The sequence below is a fragment of the Lathyrus oleraceus genome, chromosome 6 (assembly GCF_024323335.1).
Source record: "Lathyrus oleraceus cultivar Zhongwan6 chromosome 6, CAAS_Psat_ZW6_1.0, whole genome shotgun sequence".
NCBI classification, from domain to species: Eukaryota; Viridiplantae; Streptophyta; class Magnoliopsida; order Fabales; family Fabaceae; genus Lathyrus; species Lathyrus oleraceus.
In genome coordinates this window covers 90,846,995-90,870,628 of record NC_066584.1, presented here as the reverse complement: position 1 = coordinate 90,870,628, position 23,634 = coordinate 90,846,995, and the positions used below count along the sequence as shown (strand labels likewise).

At 37.0% G+C, this 23,634-nt stretch overlaps 1 protein-coding gene across 1 annotated transcript; it reads right to left on the bottom strand.

The window, feature by feature from the left end:
- Positions 1–20,238: 20,238 nt before the first annotated feature.
- On the bottom strand, positions 20,239–23,170 carry LOC127093428 (protein LOW PSII ACCUMULATION 1, chloroplastic). The gene is made up of 4 exons (XM_051032351.1): positions 22,869–23,170; positions 20,875–21,456; positions 20,740–20,790; positions 20,239–20,568 (listed from the first exon to the last, which is right to left on the bottom strand). Exons 1-4 carry the CDS (start codon positions 23,066–23,068, stop codon positions 20,430–20,432), a joined length of 972 nt encoding a protein of 323 aa, XP_050888308.1. The 5' UTR covers positions 23,069–23,170; the 3' UTR covers positions 20,239–20,429.
- Between the last annotated feature and the right edge of the window lie 464 nt (positions 23,171–23,634).

Genomic DNA, 23,634 nt, shown 5'->3' with positions numbered 1-23,634 from the left:
GTGATTTATTGTTGTAACATAATTTTCTTATTTTATTAATATATTTAATTTTCCATTAAAAAAATCTATTGGGTAACTTGCAATTAGCTTCTCGCTATCGGACAATCCATTATTTATATTCACGTTCTAAATGTGTTGTCCTAAACATTACATATGGTCTAAACATGTATTTATAATTGGAGGAATTCATCATCTTACAAGCCAATTTTGAAAGGTTGAGTTGGGCTCAACCCACATAATATGATATGCTCATTGATGCTTAAGTGTGAGGGGGTATGTTGGAAAATCGACCTTCATTATGGGCCGATCCTAGTCGTCTAATTACGAAATTTGGTTTGCCTAGTGGAAACCTGATAACACGTGGCCTAATAGATGTTGGATAGGATTTGAGATCACCTAAGAAGTGTGGTTGTACCTAACTCAATATTACAAAACTGACTCTTAGGGTGAGGAGTGGCACAACTTTATAAACACTAGGCAATAAGCAATTATCACCTTACAAGTCGATTTTGTAAGGTTGAGTTATGATTAACCCACATACTCTAATATGGTATTGTACTTGCTAAAAGTATAATATGTGACACCCTTTAGAGATTAGGATTATCAGAGGTTTTTATGATTAATTGTGAATTTAAAGCTAACTTACACAGGGAGGTGAGAATATATGTATGTGGTATTTGTATAATGAATTTATCTCCTTTATTAACCTTAAGGTTGAGGTATTTATAGAATTTACTGGGCTTGGATCTCAGACTCCCAAGAAGTAGTAATTGCTTCTAGGATAGTGGGAATGAGATAGTTAATTCCCTATTATTTAGGAAATCGTGATACATTTCCCATTGACTCCCTCTATGCACTTTTATGGACTAGGACATGTCACTTCCACGTTACCCGTATAAGGAGACCAGTCTAAGAAATGGGTGTCACATCCAAATAATGGGTGTTCAATCTAATAAACAGGAGATCAAGAAGTTGTTGGGGCGACATGTTACAACATTTTCCTCTTATGCCTCCCCTTGTAAGCCCTTTGTTAATATACTAACACACAATCTCTCAAGCACAAGGGTTTAGAAATGACAAAGTGATTTAGTCTTGTTTTCTTCTCCTTATTTGGACGAGTCCCTCATGTCGGCCTAGGGCGAGGCCCTAATGTATGAATCGAGTCCCTTAATCCTGGGGTGAGTCCCGTGAATATAATTTGGGATATACTTCTAGGTGTCAATGAGGGGAATCATCCTACGTCAATTAGTTAAGAGAAATCCCCAAATGTTAGTTGAAGGAAAACATGTATTGCAATGAATGATGTTTATGATGATTTTTCCACGGCAAGTCCATTTCAGGATTACTTCTTACGCGTGTTTGTCATGTGGGTAATCTTTCCCTTTTATTTTAATTGTTGAGATGCCCATTAGGATACAGTAGATTACCCCTACGACTAGACTTCTCCTCCATATAAAAGGATTGCAACTTTCCTCCTATAATCTTTTTTGCATTCTCTCCTTGTAAGCTTCCCTCCCTTTAGTTAAGAGTTATTACAAGTGAGGAGTACATTCCTTTCCCAAGTCCTTGACTGTGTTTGCAAGTATGATTTTGTTCTCCTTTTGCTCTCTATTCTTAACGGTAATGTTTAGATTTAAAAATGTCTAAAGAGTGGTTATGCACTAATGTCGTGAATTAGGCCCCTGGAGCTATGGGAGCCTTGATAGTTTTGATAGTGATTATCTTGCTCTTCCTGTTCTTTCCAGGAACAGATGGCGGAGACATATGCTAAATGTTTCAACGTCATAGACTTCGCGTCTACGTACTACAATGAGATGATGATCACTACTTTTTAGCAACAAATTAGATTTTCCAATACCAGACATGAATATGATGTGATTTTGGAACCATGCTCTAATTATTTGCATATATTTTTGATTATTTTTGGTTAATTATGTTTAAGTTTTATGAAGAAATAATAAGAAAGTGAAGAAGTTGAAAAAACAAAGAAAACCCGAGAAATTGTGAAGAAATGAGCATTTTTCAGCATAATTTACATTACAACGTCTATCCAGTAATTTGATCATATTTGAAGTTTTGTAACTCGGATTGAGACACACTTTTTAAAAAAGAAAGCTAAAAAGAGCTTTAGACCCTGGAGTTATCATGTTTGCAATGAGACTTGTCGTGGTCATGATGCTTTTCATCGTGGCCGCGATGGACTTCTTTACTAACATGTTTTTTACTTGTTTAAATGGAATTTGATGGCAAAACAATTTCTTAAGCTCTAGAGGGAAGGTTTTCATCGTCGGAAGCCAAATTCAATATGAAAATTCATGTATCGTTTCTTTATTACTTTAGTTATGATTCCTATGAGTATGATTAACTATATTTTATTAATTAGGGCTTGTAAGACAAACTTGTATAAACGTGTTGGGACATATGTTTGGGTCTTTGTACTATTTATATCTTTGATTTATTCAGTGTCATTATTGAGTTTAATTTTGTGTTCATTGCTTTAGATGTGTTTACGAATACGTATTTCGACCTAGACTCGTAGTGATTACTGACCATAACTCAATAAATTCGAACTAAATTAGTTTGTTCAACTTAGAAATTGATTAGGGATAAGAAATTATAAGTTGTCACTTAGGGTTTAACGCACAGAAACATTGCATGTTTTAACTAGTCATCTGACCTAAGGGATTATGGAGTGTAGTGTAAAATAGTGAGTCATACACCAAGGAATTGAGTATAATGACTAAGTAAATCGTCGAAATCACTGATAAATAATATTAGGGGAAAATAGACGCCAACATCAACACCCGCATATAAAGGATTTGAAACAAGGTCTAATCTTCGTTAATTTTATCAAGTTTTCCACCGATTTTATTTACGATTTTATTTTACCAAATTAAATCTGAAATCCCCCAATTTTAATTTCAAAAGCACGATCACTATGGAGACAAACTTATAAATTTTATTATTTCGATACGCTTAGTAGACTTGCTAAATTGTCATCATGTTTTTGGCGTCGTTGCTGGGGACAGTTGAATTATTTCGACAAGGCAATTTTTGTGCTACGACTTTTATTTTTAATTTTTAGTTTTGTTATTTTAATTTTTTCATTTTATTCTAGTTCTCGATTTCTTATCTTATTTAGTTTTTATCTAATTCAATACTGCTGAGGTATTTTTATTCTGATTGTGTATGTGAGGTAAAGGAAGACATATATGTTGAAGTTGATTTTCAACTTGTTTTGTCAGGAAAGCTCAAGGATTTATCAAAGCAAATGGTTACCTCAACTCTAGTTCTAGCCAAAGTTTATCTAGTCAGAGCATTACGATGTGATTTCTGTGGTATGGGTTACTCCAATTGTCATTGTGTACTAGAGAGATACGTTGTAGAGGCACATTATGTAGGAAATTATCAAGAGTCATGTCCTTACTTCAATGAATGTAATCCTGGCGAGATGATCATTCCAATATTAATTGGAGTAACAATAAATGTCATAATTTTATCCAAAAAGCTCCTCAAGATCCACCACCAAGGAATTCATCCCTTCTAGAAGAGACTTTGAAAGAATTCAAGAAGTTTACTGAAAGAAAACTTGAAGCAATGGAGGTCACTCAATATCCACCACCAAGGGAACCATATTTTCTAGAAGAGACTATGAACCAATTCATGATGACTAAAAACAACTTGGAAGCCATAAACAAGAACATTTAAGCGTCCAACTAGAATATTGGAGCATCCATGAAGAATATTGAAAATCAAATTGGACAATTATCTAAACAAGTGGTAGCTAAATTAAGTGGAGGTTCTAATAGGAATACATTGGATTGTCCTAGGGATGATGAAGTTGAAAGAGAAGTCGAAGAGGAATTGGAAGTATTCGATGAAGGATGAGCTGGAAAAGAATAAGAAAAAGAAAAATGCAAACCATTAGATGAAAAAACTGAATGAAGAATAGGAAAATCTGAGGTTAAAAATAAATTTGAGAAAAAAGTAAGAATGAAAAGTGAGGATGATCTAGTTTTGGACGAAGCTTCAAATTAAATAATTTGTTTAGACATAGATATCCAACATGAACATATTCAACAAAAGCATGTTTCTAAAAGTTATTTTTTCAACAAGGAAGATGGATGATACTAAATTGATAAAATATTGGATGTCATTTATGTCTTGTTCACAACTATGAAGTGGAATAATCTATGGAAGAAACATCATTAGTACCTCAAGTTCATGGGATTCGTACCAAACAAAAGGAAGAAGAAAGATGATGTATTTTTTGTGTCATATATGCCGCCCTAACAGAGAATTAAATGGCCAAGCTAAGGACCTTAAATAAGTGTTGCATGGGAGGCAAACTACATATTAGTGTTATTTATTTTTGTCTTTAAAATTTTAATTTTAATTTTTAGTAAACAGTGCTTTCCCTATTTCTAAACTATATGTTTTCTATTTAACAGATGAATTTGTTTCTGTTATATTGTTCAGTTCAGAGTATAATATTTTACCAATGACAAAAAGAATAAACACACAAGTAAAGAAAAATAAAAGAGTTGTTACAAAAGTTCCAAAGCAGAGAGACAAAATACAAAGAAGAGTAATATTCGATAATTCTGTACTTAATCACTTGATACCTCTGTAAGTAAGGTTTGAGCCAAAAAAATTATTATTTATCTTTTTCATGTATGAGTGTATGTATGATTGTTTATCTGTAAGGGTTTCCATCATTATGAATTATTGTTTGTCTGTTTAATTACACATTGAGACATTTTTTTGTTTTGTTTTAACTTAGACTCTTTCTTAGGAAAAACTTGAAAAGAAATTGTTTATTTATTGCTAAACCATTTGAGCCTGAGCCATTTGTTTCATTGACTTAGCCACATATTTAGCCGCTTGACTTGAAAGAGAAATCTTTCCAACCTTTCCTTGGAGTTAGGTAAATTATATGTTTCTATACTTTGTTTTGATATATGCAAAAAGATAAGTTTGGGATTGCTTCTAGAATGAGTAATGAATTAAGTTTGGGGGTACTAAAAGAATTTTAAAAAAGTGATGATGAATTGAAGCTAGAAATTTTTTTATAATGTTAAAATTTTAAAGCTTTTTAAAAATTAGATAGTTAAAACTCTAGTACCCATAAATGAAAATAAATGAAAATTTTGTGTAGATAGTGTAAAAATAATAGGGTAGCAGATACTTAACCCCCAAGGACTTAAACCTATCGGCCAAATATATCCCACCATGATATAAGGCAAGTTACAACCAATCAAAGACCTCAAAAGCGTATTTTTGAATATAAAGTGATAAATTTTTATAATTTTTGAAAATTCATATGGTTGATGTCCATTGTACGTGAATGTGTGTTTACCATGTTATTTCAATATGAGTCAACGCTGAGATATAGAGAAGATTAGGAATATGGAAAGTCGGGGAATTTATTTTTGAAGTATGATGAATCAAAGTGAGGAATGGAAGTGATTAAATCTACTATCATCAGTGTCAATCATTAGTTTGGTAAGTACAAAGTTCTAAGGAAGATCACAATTATGAATTAGTTCCTTGATGATAACTAACAATGTAAGTTTGGGATTGTCATGACACTTTATCATCGTTTAATTTTTATAAGAATTTTCATATGTTTTTGATGGTTTTTGGTTAATTATGTTTAAATTTTATGAAGAAATAGGAAGAAAGTGAAGAAGTTGACGAAACAAAGCAAAACTAAAAAATTATGAAGAAACAAGCATTTTTTCAGTACAATTTACATCATGATGTATGTCTAGTAATTTGATCATATATGGAGTTTTGTAACTCGGATTGAGACGAGAATTTTGGAAAAATGAAGCTAAAAAAGAGAGATCTAGACCCTTGGAATTATTATGGTCGTGATGAGATCAATCATGGTCACGATGAGACCCATTGTGGTCGTGATACTTTTCATCGTGGTCGTGATAGACTGCTTTGCTGACATGTTTTTTACTTGTTTAAGAGGAAAATAAAGGAAATTTTATAGGGTGGACATTCTTGCGACTCAAATTTGAAGGGGAAACAATTTTGAAGCTCTGGAGCGAAGGTTTTTGTCACCAAAATCCAAAGTCAAATAGAAAATTTATGTACTGTTTTTCTAATACGTTAGTTATGATTTTGATGAGTATGAATAGCTAAATTTTATTGATTAGGGCTTGTTAGATGAACCTATATGAACCTGTTGAGACATATATTTGGGTTTTTGTGCTATTTGCATCTTTGATTTATTCAACATCATTATTTAGTTTAATTTTGTGCTCATTGCTTTAGATGTGTTTACGAATACGTATATCGATCTAGACTCCTAGTGATTACTGACCATAACTCTACAAATAGGAACTAAATTAATATCTTCAATTTAGAAATTGATTAGGGATAAGAAATTATACGTTGTAACTTAGGGTTTAACACATATAAGTATTGTCTGTTTTAATTAGTCAACTGATCTAAGGGATTAGGGAGCGTAATGTAGAATAATGAGTTATACATCATAGAATTGTGTATATTGACTAAGTTAAACTGTCGTAATCACTCATAAATCATATTAGGGGAAAATAGACGCCATAATCAATAATGACATACAAGAGATTCGAAACAAGGTCTAATCATCATTGATCTGATCAAGTTTTCCACTAATTTTATTTACACTTTTATTTTACCAAATTAAATCTGAAAACCCCCAATTTTAATTTCAATAGCACGTGAATCACTTTGTTAAAATAGCACAATCTCTGTGGAGACGAACTTATAAAGTTTATTACTTCGATACATTTAATACACTTGTTAAATTATCGTCACTCGCCCACCCCTACTTCAACCTGCACCTCTGTGTTATTTATGATTTAGAGGTTTTAATACCTTTTACGCTATTTGAAGCCGAGTTTCTAGCAACTGTAAATGTTGTTTCTTCTCAGATCATGGCAAATGTATGAGGTTTAGTTAGGGCATTCGAAATTATATGTCGTCAGTTGGGAGTTTTTCCTACTGTCGGGGTGTTCTTCCCTTTCTATGGCATCAAAGTCATTGCCAAAAGTGTCTGGGTGACCTTATGCAGTCTATCGGGAAGAAATTATTAAGGCCCTACTCAAAACCTTACAAGGACTGGAAGTACAACTTTGTGAGGGCTAGAGGACAAGATTGTGCCTTGATGGTCACGACTGGGGTAAATGACGCCCCTCACTTTGGTTTTTCATGGACAAGAGATCCAAAGACCATCACTGACTTTGAATTTGATGACCTTACCTCAATGGAGAAAAAGGTGGTTCAAGCACTGAATAACTTCGAATTCATGAGCTCTCGTTCTATGACCATTCTAGATCAAGGATATGATAATGGGATAAATGAATACTTGGGAGAGTTTATGGTAAAGAAAAACTATTTCTTTGAGATTATCTTTTTGTTACACTGTTTTATATTTTTCATGTGCCTTTCTTGCAGAGAAAATGTCTAAAGTTCCTCTAGCTGAAAGGAATGATCTACTGGCCAAGAGGAAGGTTGAATGTCAACTAACACACATACCTAAGACTCTCCTAGGCGGCCTAGTGATAGTGGAGGGCAAAAGGCATGTTGAGGATCAAGCCTTGGGAGCTTCCCTCCTCCTCAAAATCCAAAAGCAAAGAGTGGTTCCTTCTTAGGTTCTGAATAATGGTCAGATGGAGACCTCTAAAGAAGGAAAGACGGAGGGGGAATCCTTACCAACAAAGGATAAATTTCCCCCCCTAAACTTCTTTGTGTAGTGATCCTTCGTTTGATTCCATTAAGTTTACTTGGGATCACCTCCCTTTTCCTGAGGATTTCCCTATTGACTACAAAGGCCTTCATGACATGTCACTCCTTGAGCTGTTGAGGATGGCGAAAAACCACATGCTAAGGGGTCTTTTGATGGAGCGAGTCCAACGAGAGAAATAAATTCAAGTAGTGGGTGAGTTGAAGTCATAGCTTGCAATGGCCCAAGGGAGCATCACCCTACGTTAAGAGAGATTGAGGACCATGATGAAAGAGAATGATGACTTAAAGTCCTTACTAAAAAAGGTAGAGCTAGAGGAACAAGCTCATGTGACCTCTGAAAAGAGCCTATAGAGGTATCTTGATAGGGACCTAAATCTCTGAAGAAAATCGAGGAGGAGTTATTGGTACTCAAGGATGAACTAGTGGAAACCTTCGACCAGTACTTCGAGTAGACGAAGGAGCAGACCGCCTTCCTCTATATGGTGTTAGACTTAATTCAAACAAATATGTTTAAGGTGGTCTGTGATGGATAGTTAATGGACGAAGAGATAGTCCCGCCCACTGGTGGGGTTGCCCTAATTAATCAGTGGGCGACATAAGGCTTTCTCCAAGGGAGTGTTGTTCACCCATAGAGTATTTTGGAGGATCAATGAGCTTATGACTTACTTATTCATGCCTTTAACGACATTTTTTTTGTAATGGTACCCAAAGAGCTTCTATAATTATTTTTCTTTCCCAAACCATTAGTGGTTCTTTAGTTCTATCCCCCCCTTGGGATTAATTCAATGAAGGGCTTGGTAATGGCGAGAATTCCTTCATGAGGATGATAATGTTTCCCCAAGAGCGACGAAGATTCCTGCATGAGGATCTACCATGTGTGACCGCCTTAAGGGGTGGAAAAGATTCCTTCATGAGGATCTATCATATGTAATCGTCTCAAAAGGGAAAAAAGACTCTAATATGAGGATCCAACATATGTAATTGCTTCAAAAGGCAGACAAAGACTCCTTCATGAGGATCTAGTATGGTCGCTTCAAATGGCAGTTTCGATGGTATTTCTTTCATTCTCCAGTTTCTAGCAAATAAATAAATAATATTCTAAATTTATATAATAATGTGAAAGGCCTCATTAAAACCCTTGCACCTTGTTGACAATCCAAGGGAAAAAGAGTGTTCCCCACAAAATAAAGAATGTCACGAATTTAACCTTACAAGCGACAAAGATTGTAACTCTCCAAAATAAAATCAAAACGGTAAATGAAACTAAGAAAAATATATCTTAAATCCTAAAGAATTAAAAGATTTTACTAAAGATCGTTTCTTCTTCCCTTCGTGCTTTTCTGGTGGCCAGCTGTCAGGCCCTCATCCTTGGGAGTTATTTCTCGCGGTTTGGCTCTCAACTTTAAGCCTACAACGTTTACTCCCACGACTCTCATTTTCTTTAGCTTCATACTTTCTATGTAACACTTTTGGCGATATCTTGATCTCCTTGGATAACCTCAACTCACCCATCTTGGAGTGGGTACTTCATGCAAAGATATAATGTAGACATGGCGGCTTCCAGCTGGTTGAAAGCAGGCTTCCCTAAAATTATGTTATATAAGGAAAGTGCATCTATAAGAAGGCACCTTACCTTAATTTTCTTGGAATTTTCCCCAACTTTAAACGCGGTCTTCAGTGTTATATAATCCTTCACCTACACTTGTTCGCCTAGAAATCCTAACAAAGATCATTGGAAAGCTATGATGTCGTCCAAGTCCAGGTGAAGTGTTTCAAAAGCATCCCAATAAAGCATATCTGTAGAGCTTCCTTGATCAATCAATTCCTTCTTAATCTTCCAATTATCACACCTTACGGTTATGAAAATGGGGTCGCCACCATGTGGATGGATGCCTGTAGCATTCTTCTCAAAAAAGGAAATCTCATATTTTAGGGCTTCTAGCTCGCCCATATAAGAACTGGTGGGCGAGCCTTCAATTCTTAGGTGTTGATTCTTAGTGTTGGCAGCAATTTTGGTAAAACAAAGAGTGTTCACAAGATGTCATGTGTGATGTCTTAACATAAGATATCCTATGTACCTGTTGGAGTTCAAGAACATGTTCATGCATGATTGTTTCAGAATGCCACATACAATGACAAGGCTTTTGATATTGGATGTACCTGCTGGAGCTTAAATGAAAGACATGTTCATGCAGGATTAGTTCAAATGACATACACAAGGTCATGACATCTGATATGGTTGTACCTGCTGGAAGTTATAAAAGGAATTATTGGATTATGCAGGATTTTTCCAGGATGTCAGACCCGATGTCATGACATCCTGTACACAGAACATTCAGTATGAATGTCTGGTGTTTTGTGATTGCACAATTAATGGCAATCTTTGGATGATTGAAGATATGATTAGCTGGCGCATTCAATCATGGATTACAACCAGATTTACTTATTTTCCAAGGAGATCTAAACAGCTGTTATAAAAAGATTTGATTGGAAAATAGATTTAGGGTTTTCAAGATGTCCAAGCCCAGCTGGATGCTTCTATAAAAAGGGACTTAGAAAACCTATTTGAACACACAACCAATACTGAGCGAAATATAGAGAGAGAGCTAGGGTTTGTGTCTGTTTAGTCGTAAGACTTGTAGGTCATTCAAGTCATCCATTGATGATTGAATTGGACTGATTTGTGACTGTAATTTGTCACTCTAAAGTTGTTAAGCAAGAGTGTGTGTCTTCTTGATCAAAGCTGTGAAGCAAGATCAAGAGTGTGTCTTCTTGATTGAAACTGTGAAGTAAAATCAAGAGTGTGTAATTGAAAAGTATTTTCTTTTCACAAGGGATTATTGTTTAAAATCACTGGTGTGTGATTGTAGGGAAGTGAGTGGGTTCTCATATCTAAGAGTGCTTAGGTAGAAATTGAACGGGTAGAGATTAGGTGAGAAAGACTGTAACTTGTTGAAGTGTACGGAGAGTCTTTGAACTAATTCTATTTTAGTGAATTTCCTTCCTGGCTTGGTAGCCCCCAGACGTAGGTGAGTTGCACCGAACTCGGTTAACAATTGCTTGTGTTATTTGCTTTACCATTCTGTATTTTTTATCCATTATGTGTTAACAGATATTCGTGTCGTAACATTACCTTCGACATCTTATATCTGATACCAGAATCTCAATTGGTATCAGAGCAGGCATCCTACCTTGGTTCTGGGTGAGATCTAGGGGCAATACTTTCTGGTACAATGAGAGAGATGGAGGATCTGTTCATAGGCCACCAATCTTGGATGGTTCTAACTATGACTATTGGAAACCTCGAATGGTAGCGTTTCTGAAATCCCTTGATAACAAGGCTTGGAAAGTTGTGTTAACAGGTTGGGTACATCTTGTCATTACTAAAGAAGGAGAAGCCACCACTAAGAAGCCTGAAGAACAATGGTCCAAGGAGGAGGATGATCTTGCACTTGGAAACTCTAAAGCCTTGAATGCAATATTCAATGGGGTAGACAAGAATATTTTCAGGCTGGTAAACAACTGTGAAGTGGCCAAAGAGGCTTGGGACATTCTCAAGACCACTCATGAAGACACCTCTAGGGTAAAGATGTCTAGACTTCAGCTGCTCACCTCCAAGTTTGAAAACTTAAGAATGAAAGAAGATGAAAATATTCATGAAATCTACATGAGTATCCTTGAAATTGCCAATGCCTCTGGAGCCTTGGGTGAGAAGATGTCAGATGAAAAGTTAGTAAGAAAAATACTCAGATCACTCCCCAAGAGATTTGCTATGAAAGTAACAGCCATAGAAGAATCTCAAGACATCTCAAATATGAGAGTTGATGAGCTAATTGGATCCCTCCAAACATTTGAAATGGGAATATGTGATGGAGCTGAAAAGAAAGCCAAGAGCATAGCATTTATGTCAAACACTGAAGAGGAAGATGAGGAAGGTGGTCAAGATATTGATGAAGACCTGGCAAATGAGATAACAATGTTGGGAAGATAATTCAACAGACTGATAAAAAAGGTAGATGTGAGAGCAAAGGGAAATGTCAAGAACATCACATCCGACATCAGTAAATCCAACAGCTTTGGTAAGAAACCAAAGTCTGAAGAAAAGCCCAAAGAAGTTCAGTGCTATGAGTGTAATGGGTATGGTCATATTAAAACTGAATGTGGGACCTACCTCAAGAAACAAATGAGGAGTCTTGTGGCCTCTTGGTCTGATGGAAGTGAAACAGAAGAAGCCACAAACCATGTGACTGCTTTGACAGGAAGATAGGGGTCTGAGGAAGAGTCAATTGATGATGAAAGAACCCTTAAAGAGTTGTGCCACAGAAGGGCATGAGTGTGAAGATAAGTTGAAAGCCAGAAGAAAGTGATAGCACAGCTAGAAAATGAAAAGGAAGAGCTTGTGGAAACCATCTCAAAATTAAAGGTGGAAGTTGTATTCTTGAATTCCAAACTAGATGAGATGACTAAGTATGTAAGAATGCTTAACAATGGATCTGCCATCTTAGACAAGATTCTCCAGACTGGCCAAATAACAGGAAACAAATCTGGTATTGGATTCAAGGCTGAGTACAGTTACACTGGTTGCAAACCAAAATCCAAACCTAAGTGCAACCATGTTAAAAGCAAACCTGAGATGTCACATCAGATGTCACAACAGCAAAAAGGGAAGCATCAAAGATGGAAATGCCAATACTGTGGAAAATTTGGCCACCTGAAGCCCTTTTGCTATAAGCTATGTGGCTATCCTGGCTCTGTTCAGTCTCAATACCAATCAAGGTCCAAGCATCACAAGACTGTCAACAAAAAGCAATGGGATCCTAAGACAAAGGTCACAAGTCTCATAGCTCACACTTCCCTCAGAGTTTCTGCCAAAGAAGATTGGTATTTTGACAGTGGTTGCTCCAGACATATGACTGGGAACAAAAATCTGCTAACTAAACTTCATCCTCATGCCATGAGTTATGTTACCTTTGGTGATGGTGCAAAAGGGGAAATCAAGGGAATGGGTAGGCTGGATTGCCCTGGAGTTCCTGACCTTGATGATGTCCTACTTGTTAAGGGATTAACTGCTAATCTTATAAGCATCAGTCAACTGTGTGATCAAGGTCTGAATGTAAACTTCACCAAAACTGAATGTCTGATTACTAACAAAGAAAATAAAGTAATCATGAAGGGAGTTAGGTCCAAAGACAACTGCTACATGTGGAGCTCTCAAGAAACTGGATACTCCTCAATGTGTACCTTAGCCAAAGAAGAAGAGTTGAAGATATGGCATCAAAGATTGGGCCATCTGCACCTTAAAGGTATGAAAAGGATCATATCTGTTGAAGTTGTTACAGGAATTCCCAACTTAAAGGTTGATGAGGGAAAAATCTGTGGAGAATGTCAGATTGGAAAACAAACAAGGATGTCACACCAGAGGCTTAGACATGACACAACTACCAAAGTCCTGGAGCTACTTCATATGGACTTGATGGGACCCATGCAAGTAGAAAGCCTTGGTGGGAAGAAATATGCATATGTGGTGGTAGATGATTTCTCCAGATACACCTGGATCAATTTTATAAGAGAAAAATCTGATGTATTTGAAGTCTTTAAGGAGCTTTGTTTGAAACTTCAAAGGGAAAAAGAAAGTCCTGTTGTCAAAATTAGAAGTGATCATGGGAAGGAGTTTGAGAACAACAAATTTGCTGAATTCTGCTCTTCAGAAGGAATTCATCATGAGTTCTCATCCCCCATCACTCCCCAGCAAAATGGTGTGGTGGAAAGAAAAAATAGGACTCTTCAAGAATCAGCCAGAGCTGTGATTCATGCTAAGAAATTGCCCTATCATTTTTGGGCTGAAGCCATGAACACAGCCTGCTATGTTCACAACAGAGTGACATTGAAGAAAGGAACTCCCACAACCCTTTATGAAGTCTGGAAAGGAAGAAAACCCACAGTCAAATACTTCCATGTATTTGGTAGCAAATGCTATATCCTGGCTGATCGTGAGCAAAGAAGGAAGATGGATCCCAAAAATGATGAAGGAATATTTCTGGGCTATTCAACAAACAACAGAGCCTACAAGGTCTTTAATTCCAGAACTAATGTATTGATGGAATCCATAAATATTGTGGTTGATGACCAACAGACGGATGTCACAGACGATGTTGAGACATCTCTGAATGATTCTCCAGTTGACCACTCAGACATAAATAAGGAAGAAGAACCTCCTCAAGCTGAACCTGAAGATGACAAAATAAACAAGGGACCCTCTATTAGAATTCAGAAGGATCATCCCAAAGATCTTATCATAGGAGATCCATATAAAGGAGTCACTACTAGATCAAGGGAAGTAATCTCACATGGCTGCTTTATGTCAAAGATTGAACCCAGAAATATCAAGGAAGCCTTGACTGATGAGTTCTGGATCAATGCAATGCAAGAGGAGTTAGGCCAATTCAAGAGGAATGAAGTATGGGAATTGGTTCCTAGACCTGAAGGAGTAAATGTCATAGGAACAAAGTGGGTTTATAAGAATAAATCTGATGAACAAGGGGTTGTTACTAAAAACAAAGCTAGATCAGTAGCTCAAGGATATACTCAAGTTGAAGGAGTGGACTTTGATGAAACATTTGCTCCTGTAGCTCGCCTTGAGTCCATTAGACTATTGCTTGGAGTGGCATGCATTCTGAAATTCAAGGTGTTTCAAATGGATGTAAAAAGTGCCTTCCTGAATGGCTACTTAAATGAAGAAGTATATGTTGAACAGCCTAAAGGATTCACAGATCCAAATCTTCCACAGCATGTGTACAGATTAAAGAAAGCCCTTTATGGGTTGAAGCAAGCTCCCAGGGCTTGGTATGAGAGACTCACAGTGTTCCTCACTGACAATGGATACAAAAAGGGAGATATTGACAAAACTCTGTTTGTGAAGAATGAAGGAGGAAAGCTCATGGTGGCACAAATATATGTACATGACATTGTTTTTGGTGGGATGTCAGAACAGATGGTTGAACATTTTGTTAGACAAATGCAATCTGAGTTTGAGATGAGCCTTGTTGGAGAACTGACCTACTTTCTTGGGCTACAAGTCAAACAGATGGAAGACTCTATCTTTCTATCTCAAAGCAAGTATGCCAAGAACATTGTGAAGAAGTTTGGAATGGAAAATGCAAGCCATAAAAGGACACCTGCTCCTACTCATGTGAAAATCTCCAAAGATGAAAATGGTGTCAGTGTAGATCAGAGTCTATACAGAAGCATGATAGGAAGTCTGCTATATCTCACAGCAAGCAGACCTGACATTGCATTTGCTGTAGGTGTTTGTGTTAGGCATCAAGCTGAACCAAAAGTCAGTCACATAAACCAAGTAAAGAGAATACTGAAATATGTCAATGGCACCAGTGACTTGGGATGTTGTATACTCATGGATCTGGATCCATGTTGACTGGTTACTGTGATGCTGACTGGGCTGGAAGTGCTGATGATAGGAAAAGCACATCTGGGGGGTGCTTCTTTTTGGGGAACAATCTGATTTCATAGTTTAGCAAGAAACAAAACTGTGTATCTCTATCCACTGCTGAAGCTGAATACATAGCAGCTGGGAGTAGTTGTTCTCAACTGGTCTGGATGAAGCAGATGTTGTCTGAATACAATGTCACACAAGAAGTCATGACATTATACTGTGATAACCTGAGTGCCATAAATATTTCCAAAAATCCTATTCAACATAGCAGGACAAAGCACATTGACATTCGTCATCACTTCATCAGAGAACTCGTAGAAGAGAAGATCATAAATCTGGAGCATGTTATTACTGAAAAGCAATTAGCAGACATTTTCACTAAAGCTTTGGATGCCAATCAATTTGAATGTTTAAGGGGGAAGTTGGGGATCTGTGTTCATGAGAACCTATAGCAAGTAAAGGAGTTTGTGGTTATCCCAGAGGATATTTCTGACTGGGAAAACTGTGTTGTGGCAAGGACTAGACTGTCTGGCTGGAAGCTATTCTGATGCTGATGTTTGAAAGATTGAAGTTTTATTTTGAAAAAAAAGGTCACCTTTGGTCAATTTTGACTAAAAAGGGGGAGAAGTGTTGATGTGGAAGTTGTGAGATGTATATAGCTGGAGGACAACTATTATTAAAAGGAGTGCACAGGTGTTAAAACAGAATGTTGTTCTGTTTACAAATGTCAAAGAGGATGTCTGATATGGTGCACAGGTGTTGTTGATTGAAGGAGATGTCAGAATGACATTCTGGTTGGTACAGGTGCTGGAGTTACAATAGTTGTTATGTTCATGGAGACTATTGCACAGATTTAGGGGGAGAAGAAGTACCCTTGTGCATTTGTGTGTCTTACTAGTTGCATCCATAACTAGTAATTCTGTTTGTTGCACAGATTTAGGGGGAGGAGAAGTACCCTTGTGCATGCGTGTATTACTAGTAGCCATAGCTAGTAATTGTTTTGCTTCTGCTGTTGATTAAACTACTGTTAAGTTGTTTAACTGCTGAAAGTTACCTTGTGAACAAAAAGGACAGATATATGTTTTAGCCAAAATTTGCCAAAGGAGGAGTTTGTTGATTCTTAGTGTTGGCAGCAATTTTGGTAAAACAAAGAGTGTTCACAAGATGTCATGTGTGATGTCTTAACATAAGATATCCTATGTACCTGCTGGAGTTCAAGAACATGTTCATGCAGGATTGTTTCAGAATGCCACATACAATGACAAGGCGTCTGATATTGGATGTACCTGCTGGAGCTTAAATGAAAGACATGTTCATGCAGGATTGGTTCAGATGACATACACAAGGTCATGGCATCTGATATGGATGTACCTGTTGGAAGTTATAAAAGGAATTATTGGATTATGCAGGATTTTTCCAGGATGTCAAACCCGATGTCATGACATCCTGTACACAAAACATTCAGTATGAATGTCTGGTGTTTTGTGATTGCACAATTAATGGTAATCTTTGGATGATTGAAGATATGATTAGCTGGCGCATTCAATCATGGATTACAACCAGATTTACTTATTTTCCAAGGAGATCTAAACAGCTGTTATAAAAAGATTTGATTGGAAAATAGATTTAGGGTTTTCAAGATGTCCAAGCCCAGCTGGATGCTTCTATAAAAAGGGACTTAGAAAACCTATTTGAACACACAACCAATACTGAGCGAAATATAGAGAGAGAGCTAGGGTTTGTGTCTGTTTAGTCGTAAGACTTGTAGGTCATTCAAGTCATCCATTGATGATTTAATTGGACTGATTTGTGGTTGTAATTTGTCACTCTAAAGCTGTTAAGCAATAGTGTGTGTCTTCTTGATCAAAGCTGTGAAGCAAGATCAAGAGTGTGTCTTCTTGATTGAAACTGTGAAGTAAAATCAAGAGTGTGTAATTGAAAAGTATTTTCTTTTCACAAGGGATTGTTGTTTAAAATCACTGGTGTGTGATTGTAGGGAAGTGAGTGGGTTCTCATATCTAAGAGTGCTTAGGTAGAAATTACACGGGTAGAGATTAGGTGAGAAAGACTGTAACTTGTTTAAGTGTACGGAGAGTCTTTGAACTAATTCTATTTTAGTGAATTTCCTTCCTAGCTTGGTAGCCCCCAGACGTAGGTGAGTTGCACCGAACTGGGTTAACAATTGCTTGTGTTATTTGCTTTACCATTCTGTATTTTTTATCCATTGTGTGTTAACAGATATTAGTGTCGTAACATTACCTTCAACATCTTATATCTGATACCAGGATTTCATTAGGATTTGGCGAGCATATTTTCTACGGACAGAACTCGTTTCTCCACCGCCAAAGAATCCTCCTACAATGGTTTTAAGGGTATGACACAATTTTGTCATCGCCCCTTGCTTGGTTCTTAGCACTTTTTATACCTGATACTCCTCGAAACATCACACCCTAGAGAGTTGGATTCTCCTGGTCTATGTGCGGAGTCACCCTTGACATACTTCTTTAGGCGACCTTCATGAATCATGCCCTTTATCTCCTTCTTGAGATGATAATAGTCCTTAGTGTGATGCCCATTGACTTTTGGAACTTACACAATCTGCTAGGCTCATGCCCCATGACATTTGATTTTGGAGATGGAAGTTGTGGAATGTTGTGCATGTGGAAGACCTCTCGTCATATTTTATCATGACAAGTATTCAAGGGCGTGAAATTATCTATAGGTTCTCCACTACATTTTAACGTCGTTCGGTCTCTAACGGGAAAGGTGTAGTGATTCTTCATTAACTGCTAAGATTTGTCACAGTTACTAGAGGTATGTTATTTGACGTCTCTGGCCTTCTTTTTAGAGTTGTTTTACTCTCCATTTATATAGCATTCTGCATGTGTCACCACCTCAGCCAAGGAAGACGGGGGCTTATGGGCGATAAATTCATTAAAATGTCCCTCCTTAAGCACATTTGGAAATTCTGCCACAAACATTTCCAAGTTATGGTGGACGATCTTGATCGTTGCCTCATTGAAGAGGCTAGTGGCGACTATCTTTCTATGCCTGCTTGTGGTAAACTGGTGGAGTAGTTTCTTGACCAGGTCCTGATAGTTGGTGACTGAGAGTTGATCTAAGGGTGACAGATAGGAGATTGCATTTCAAGGAATCAGGAGCTCCAATGATTTCCATTTGTGTGTTGATGGAGGAGACATACTCATATAGGTCACTGCGGCCATCAAACTTAGCCAATGAAGAAGACTTGAAATTCTTTGGCATTAACGCTTCCCATATCTCATTTGAGAGAAGTTACGAATCCAATATCCCCACCTCTACTATAGGACCAACCTCGTGCTAGCGTTGTTGGATATGGAGGACGTTATCCTCCAAATTTTGATTCTAGCGATGTAAGTCATCCATGGTAGTGCACATCTCTGCCATGGTGCTTCCCTCGTTGTTAGACTCATCGTTAGCCAAAGTTGTTGCCTTCTTATTCACCATGATGGATGGATGGGTTGTATGTGAGGATAATAATCTAGTTGAATGTTGCAATTGTGGCCTAGGTCAGTTTTACCAGAGGTCATACGATGAACATCAATTGTACTTGCTAAAAGTACAATACGTGACAACCTCTAGTGTTTAAGGGATGTTATAGGTTTTTAGGGTTGGTTGTGAAGTTAGAGCTATCTCACGCAAAAAGGTGAAAATTTTGTATATGGTATTTGTGCAATGAATTGATCTCTATTCTCAATCTTATGGTTGATGTATTTATAAAAGTCCACGGGTCTGGATCTTAGACTCCTAGGAAGCAACAATCGCTTTTAAGGGCATGGAAATGAGATAGTTAATTCCCTACTATTTAGGACAACATGATACATTTCCCCTTGATTTACTTTTCACGTTGTTGTGTATTAGGACACGCCACTTCCATGTTTCCCCATGGAAGGCAACTGATCTAAGAAATGAGTGTCACATCTAAATAATGAGCGCTCGATCTAACAAACGGGCTATCAGGAAGTTCTTGGGACGATGCGTTAAGCCATTTCCCTCTCATGTCGCCCATTGTGGGCCCTTTACTGATATACCAATACAAGTATCAAAGTCAGGTTTCTACATCGTCCATGCTTCAAGCTCATTGAGACTTGAGCATGAGAAGGTGTGTTGGAAATTCCGCCTTTATTGCGGTCTGCCCCTAGTTATTTAATTGTGATATTTGACTTGCCTTCGTTGCAGATAGCGGAAACATGATAGCAGGTGACCGAACTAATCTTATATAGGCTATAATATTATTTTAGAAATGTTGTTGGACCTAACTTAACCTTACAAAATTGACTCTTAAGGTGAGGGGTGTCACAATTTTATAAACATTACACATACCATATCTCTAAAAAAATTGAGATTATATTCACCACTTCAAATCCAACACAATATAGTTTAAAGGCTGCAACGAAGACAAGTCAAATGTCGTAACTAAATTACTAGGGACAAATCATAATAAAGACAGAATTTCCAACATAAAATATAAGTTTAGCAAATGTCAAAATAATTTTAACATTCAACCAAAAAAAAAACTAATTCTAACTTACCTCCCATTTTTTATTACTTTGGATCCATCATACAAAATGATGGATGAGCAAAACAGAGGAAATTACTTCTCAAGCTTAGAAGTAAATTTTATGCACAATTATAATGTGTTTGGACATTAATAAAGAAGACCTGTAAGGGAGCATTAATATGGATAGCAAAACTGCATATCCAAACAAACAAATAGTAGATCAACAAGCCGAAACTAAACAAAATGTATAAGAAGTGGAGTTAGCTACACATTTGTTTTTGTAAAAAATTTATGCCACGCATATCTATATGGAAATTCTGCAACTAAAGTGGATTGGACTTAATTCATTCATATTATTTTTATAGATGAAAATTGTTTCCACTTAAAAACATATATGAGTATGAGACTGTATCATTGTCAACTAACACAACTATTAAACTAATAACCATCACAGTATTATACACGTTTTATGAATTGTTTTTATAGGTAACTAACACAACTATTAAACTAATGGTGTATTTTTCAGCAAATAGTCATCTACAATATCTACATATTATTTAAATTGGAAAATATTCAACTCATAAGAAGACAAAGGCAAAAACAAGGTGTAAAAGTTTGATAGAGTATCCACTATACAATAGGGAAACAAAACTTGAGGAAAAAGAAAAGAAAAAACCTAGAAATTCACTTGTTCTAAACTCTACCATCCATGCCATCTAGTAGGCCAGTCCAGATTCCCTTTACTGGTGGTAATTGTGCAACCAAAGCATTCCAAGGAGGATATCCAACGCCACTTCCACGAACTCGACCGTCCAAGCGTAGAGATAGATACCTGTACAATGTACATGTTAGAACAACAACTCTGGTTCAAAAGAAAACATATATGTAACAAAAACGCGAGCAGAGAGCACACAAGATCTGATCATGAAGTTCAGTCAATTGTGCATATTTGTGATCAAATCTAGAAATGAAACATTTCAACGCTAACATGGATAGTACTTACACCGGAGATTCAGAGGAAACACCTGCCATCTTCTTTTGTTCATCTAGCCACCTATTAACAAGAGAAAAATAGTTAAAGCAGTTAAAAAACAAAATTCAATTGCATATTAACTTTGTGTCCTCATCATAGACATACTCGGACCACTCGGAAACGATAGCTGGAGTAAGCTGCCATAGTCGCTTCCTTCTGGTGGCAGGTTGTTTCCCTTCCTCGGTCTCCTCCGTTTCCTCAAACTCCAAAACAGGCGAATTCCCATCCGTTACAAAGGGAACAACAAGCACTCCTCTATCCAAAAGACTTTCTGTAAAAGGCTCGCTGCGCTTAAAAGACTCAGTTATGAAGGAAGCTGGTCCAACACAGATTACAAGTCGCGCAATTCCTCTCAACGAGTTAACAGGAATGATCTTCTTCTCGTTCACACGGAGCTTAAGATTCGACAGAAACTCCTCTCGAGAGAGCCGAGCCTCTTGTGCATTCTTCGCTTTGTTATCTCTTAAGTACAAGAAAGCAAACAAAGATACTGCTCCAATGTCGATTCCAAGACCTTTGAGAATCTCAGGAACTTCGGAGGATCTTGATGGATTAGACAATGCGCCAATTAGTTGTGTGATTGCTATGAATGTTCCAAGAGAAGCACTTGCGATAAAAGCGGTGTAAAAGAACATTCTAACAGCTCGAAAGGGAGATAGAACCTCGCTCCTTATCTTGGCTGTAGAGCTGAAGAACAAATAGGATTAATGATTGATTGATGAAGCATCACTGCAGGCAAATAGAACCTGATGAAAGAAGCGTTACATAAAGAGAGAAACACATAACAAAAAGTACTTATGTGAATTCTGCATTCATTTGATTTCAAAGGTTTGCTTTGTCCCAAAAGCAGAGAAGAAAAACAGATAAGCAAGCAAAATTGCAGATTGAAAAATTCACGAGATCATGCTATTCAAGTCCTCGTGTGAATGGTGATGATTATTTTTTACCCTTCATTATGGAATGTAACTTAAAGATTCACACAAAATCCAAACGATTTGTGTTAAGAGTCCAAATTGGATGAGATAAGACCTGGATATAAGTTATAAGTGAGATGTGGGCCGGGCAAAATAGTCTCACGTTACTTGAGAATCGAAGCTAAGGATAGTTTATATATACAACACCCGTACATCTCAATCCAACGAGATGCCTTTTCTAAAGGACAAAATCGTGAGGGTACTTACACCCAAAGCGAACAAAACCTCGTAGCAGCAGTGGCTTGAACTTGAGGTCGACCGGAACAATGCGCCATCTGTGGGAACTCGAAGTTCGAACCGTGCTCCTTAGCCTTGACTGGGAAGCAACTGTTCCGAGCCGGCCAAAATAGTTTATAAACAACACTCATACACCTCAAGCCAACTATGTGTCTTTTCTAAAGTACAAAGTCGCACCTCCTTGCCGTAGAGGCGCATACTTGAGGTCGATCGGAACATTGGCGCCGTATGTGGAAACTCGATGTTAGCACCGTGTCCCTTAGCCTCGACTGAGGGGCAACTGTTCCGGGCTGACTAAAATAGTCTCACATTACTTAGGAATCGGTCAGGCCGAATGTCTTGAGGATTCTCACATCCAAAAGGAACAATATCTCTTAGCCAAATGACACAGACCGGAACACATTGGACATCCGCTATCGGACCATTCAGGTTGCATTCCAGATTTTCAGTCTTTAAACTGAGGAGTGTGTGTTAAAAATCTCACATGAAATCAAACCTAAAATGACATTTTAGGTGGGAGACATCACTCACTCTACAAATTTGGGAAGACAACAGGATAAAACATATTAATATAATTCCAATGAAATCAACAATACATCGTTGATCCTAAGCTTAATCTTTCTCAAGAATGAGAACTATAAAAAGGGTGAGATGACACATAAAGTAAAAATATGAACTTTACAACTAAAATTGAGTTGGTTCTTTGTGCCAATGAATGTCACTCTAGGCATCAATTTCTCATGATCAAATAATGTTATGCATCATTACATCCATATTCAAATTATATTATAGGTGCAAATTACAAATACACTTCAATGTAACAAACCAACATTCTAAAATCACCTCATAACCATAAACAAAAAAAAAAGGAGGAGATAAAAAAAGTACCTAATTTGAGGAGAATTAGATGGTTTATTGGAAGCAGAACAAACAATAGTGGCAACAGAAGATCTTTGGTGAGAATAGAAGAGAGTGTGACCATAGCTGAGAGTTGAGGTAGTGAACATAAAACTAGTACGAGGTGATGTTGGGAGATGAGTGAGAAACAAAGTGTTGGTGATCGCAGAACCGAACGCTGTTAATGCCATGGTTCGGTTCTTAGGAAAATGTTTCAGTACTTTGCCATGACTCCGAGGAAGGTGAGTGAAAGTAGTGAAATAACTGATCCTTATTTGGATGATTATGGTCTTGCCACGCTTTATCCCCAACTACTATCTATAATTATTATATTATTTTTAAAAATTGTAAGATGACATTCATAAAAAAGAAGTAAAAATTAATTTGACTATCGGATCTCTAACTTAATTTATGATATCATCTTGGTCACTTGATTAATAAAATGTTAGAAATAAATGTATTTGAGAAATTGATCTTCTTGAATGGTGGTTTCGATCTTCATTGCGTTGACATTCAAGGTTCAAGTGTGTGAAGTGAAAATTGATTATCATAAATTTATACTTTGTTCTTAGCATGTGACCTGATTCTATACTTTGCGTCAAATGGAGTGGATTTTAGATAGATTTGACCTTAGTCATCTTGGGTCTTTGGTCGGTCAAGAACAGTTGTCCCCAAAATTTTTTCGGACACTAAAAGAGTTAGGGGAAGCCTTAAGTAATGTTCGAGAACCTCTATAATATGGTCCAATGTGAAATGG

What these genes read in the sequence shown, in the direction of transcription:
- LOC127093428 (XM_051032351.1), bottom strand. Translation starts at nt 23,068, where the DNA reads ATGGCATTAACAGCGTTCGGTTCTGCGATCACCAACACTTTGTTTCTC. An exon ending in TCTAATTCTCCTCAAATTAG is followed by an intron (nt 21,457 to 22,868) that starts GTACTTTTTTTA and finishes TTTGTTCTTCAG; the next exon opens with CTCTACAGCCAAGATAAGGA. An exon ending in GTTTCCTCTGAATCTCCGGT is followed by an intron (nt 20,569 to 20,739) that starts GTAAGTACTATC and finishes TACATTGTACAG; the next exon opens with GTATCTATCTCTACGCTTGG.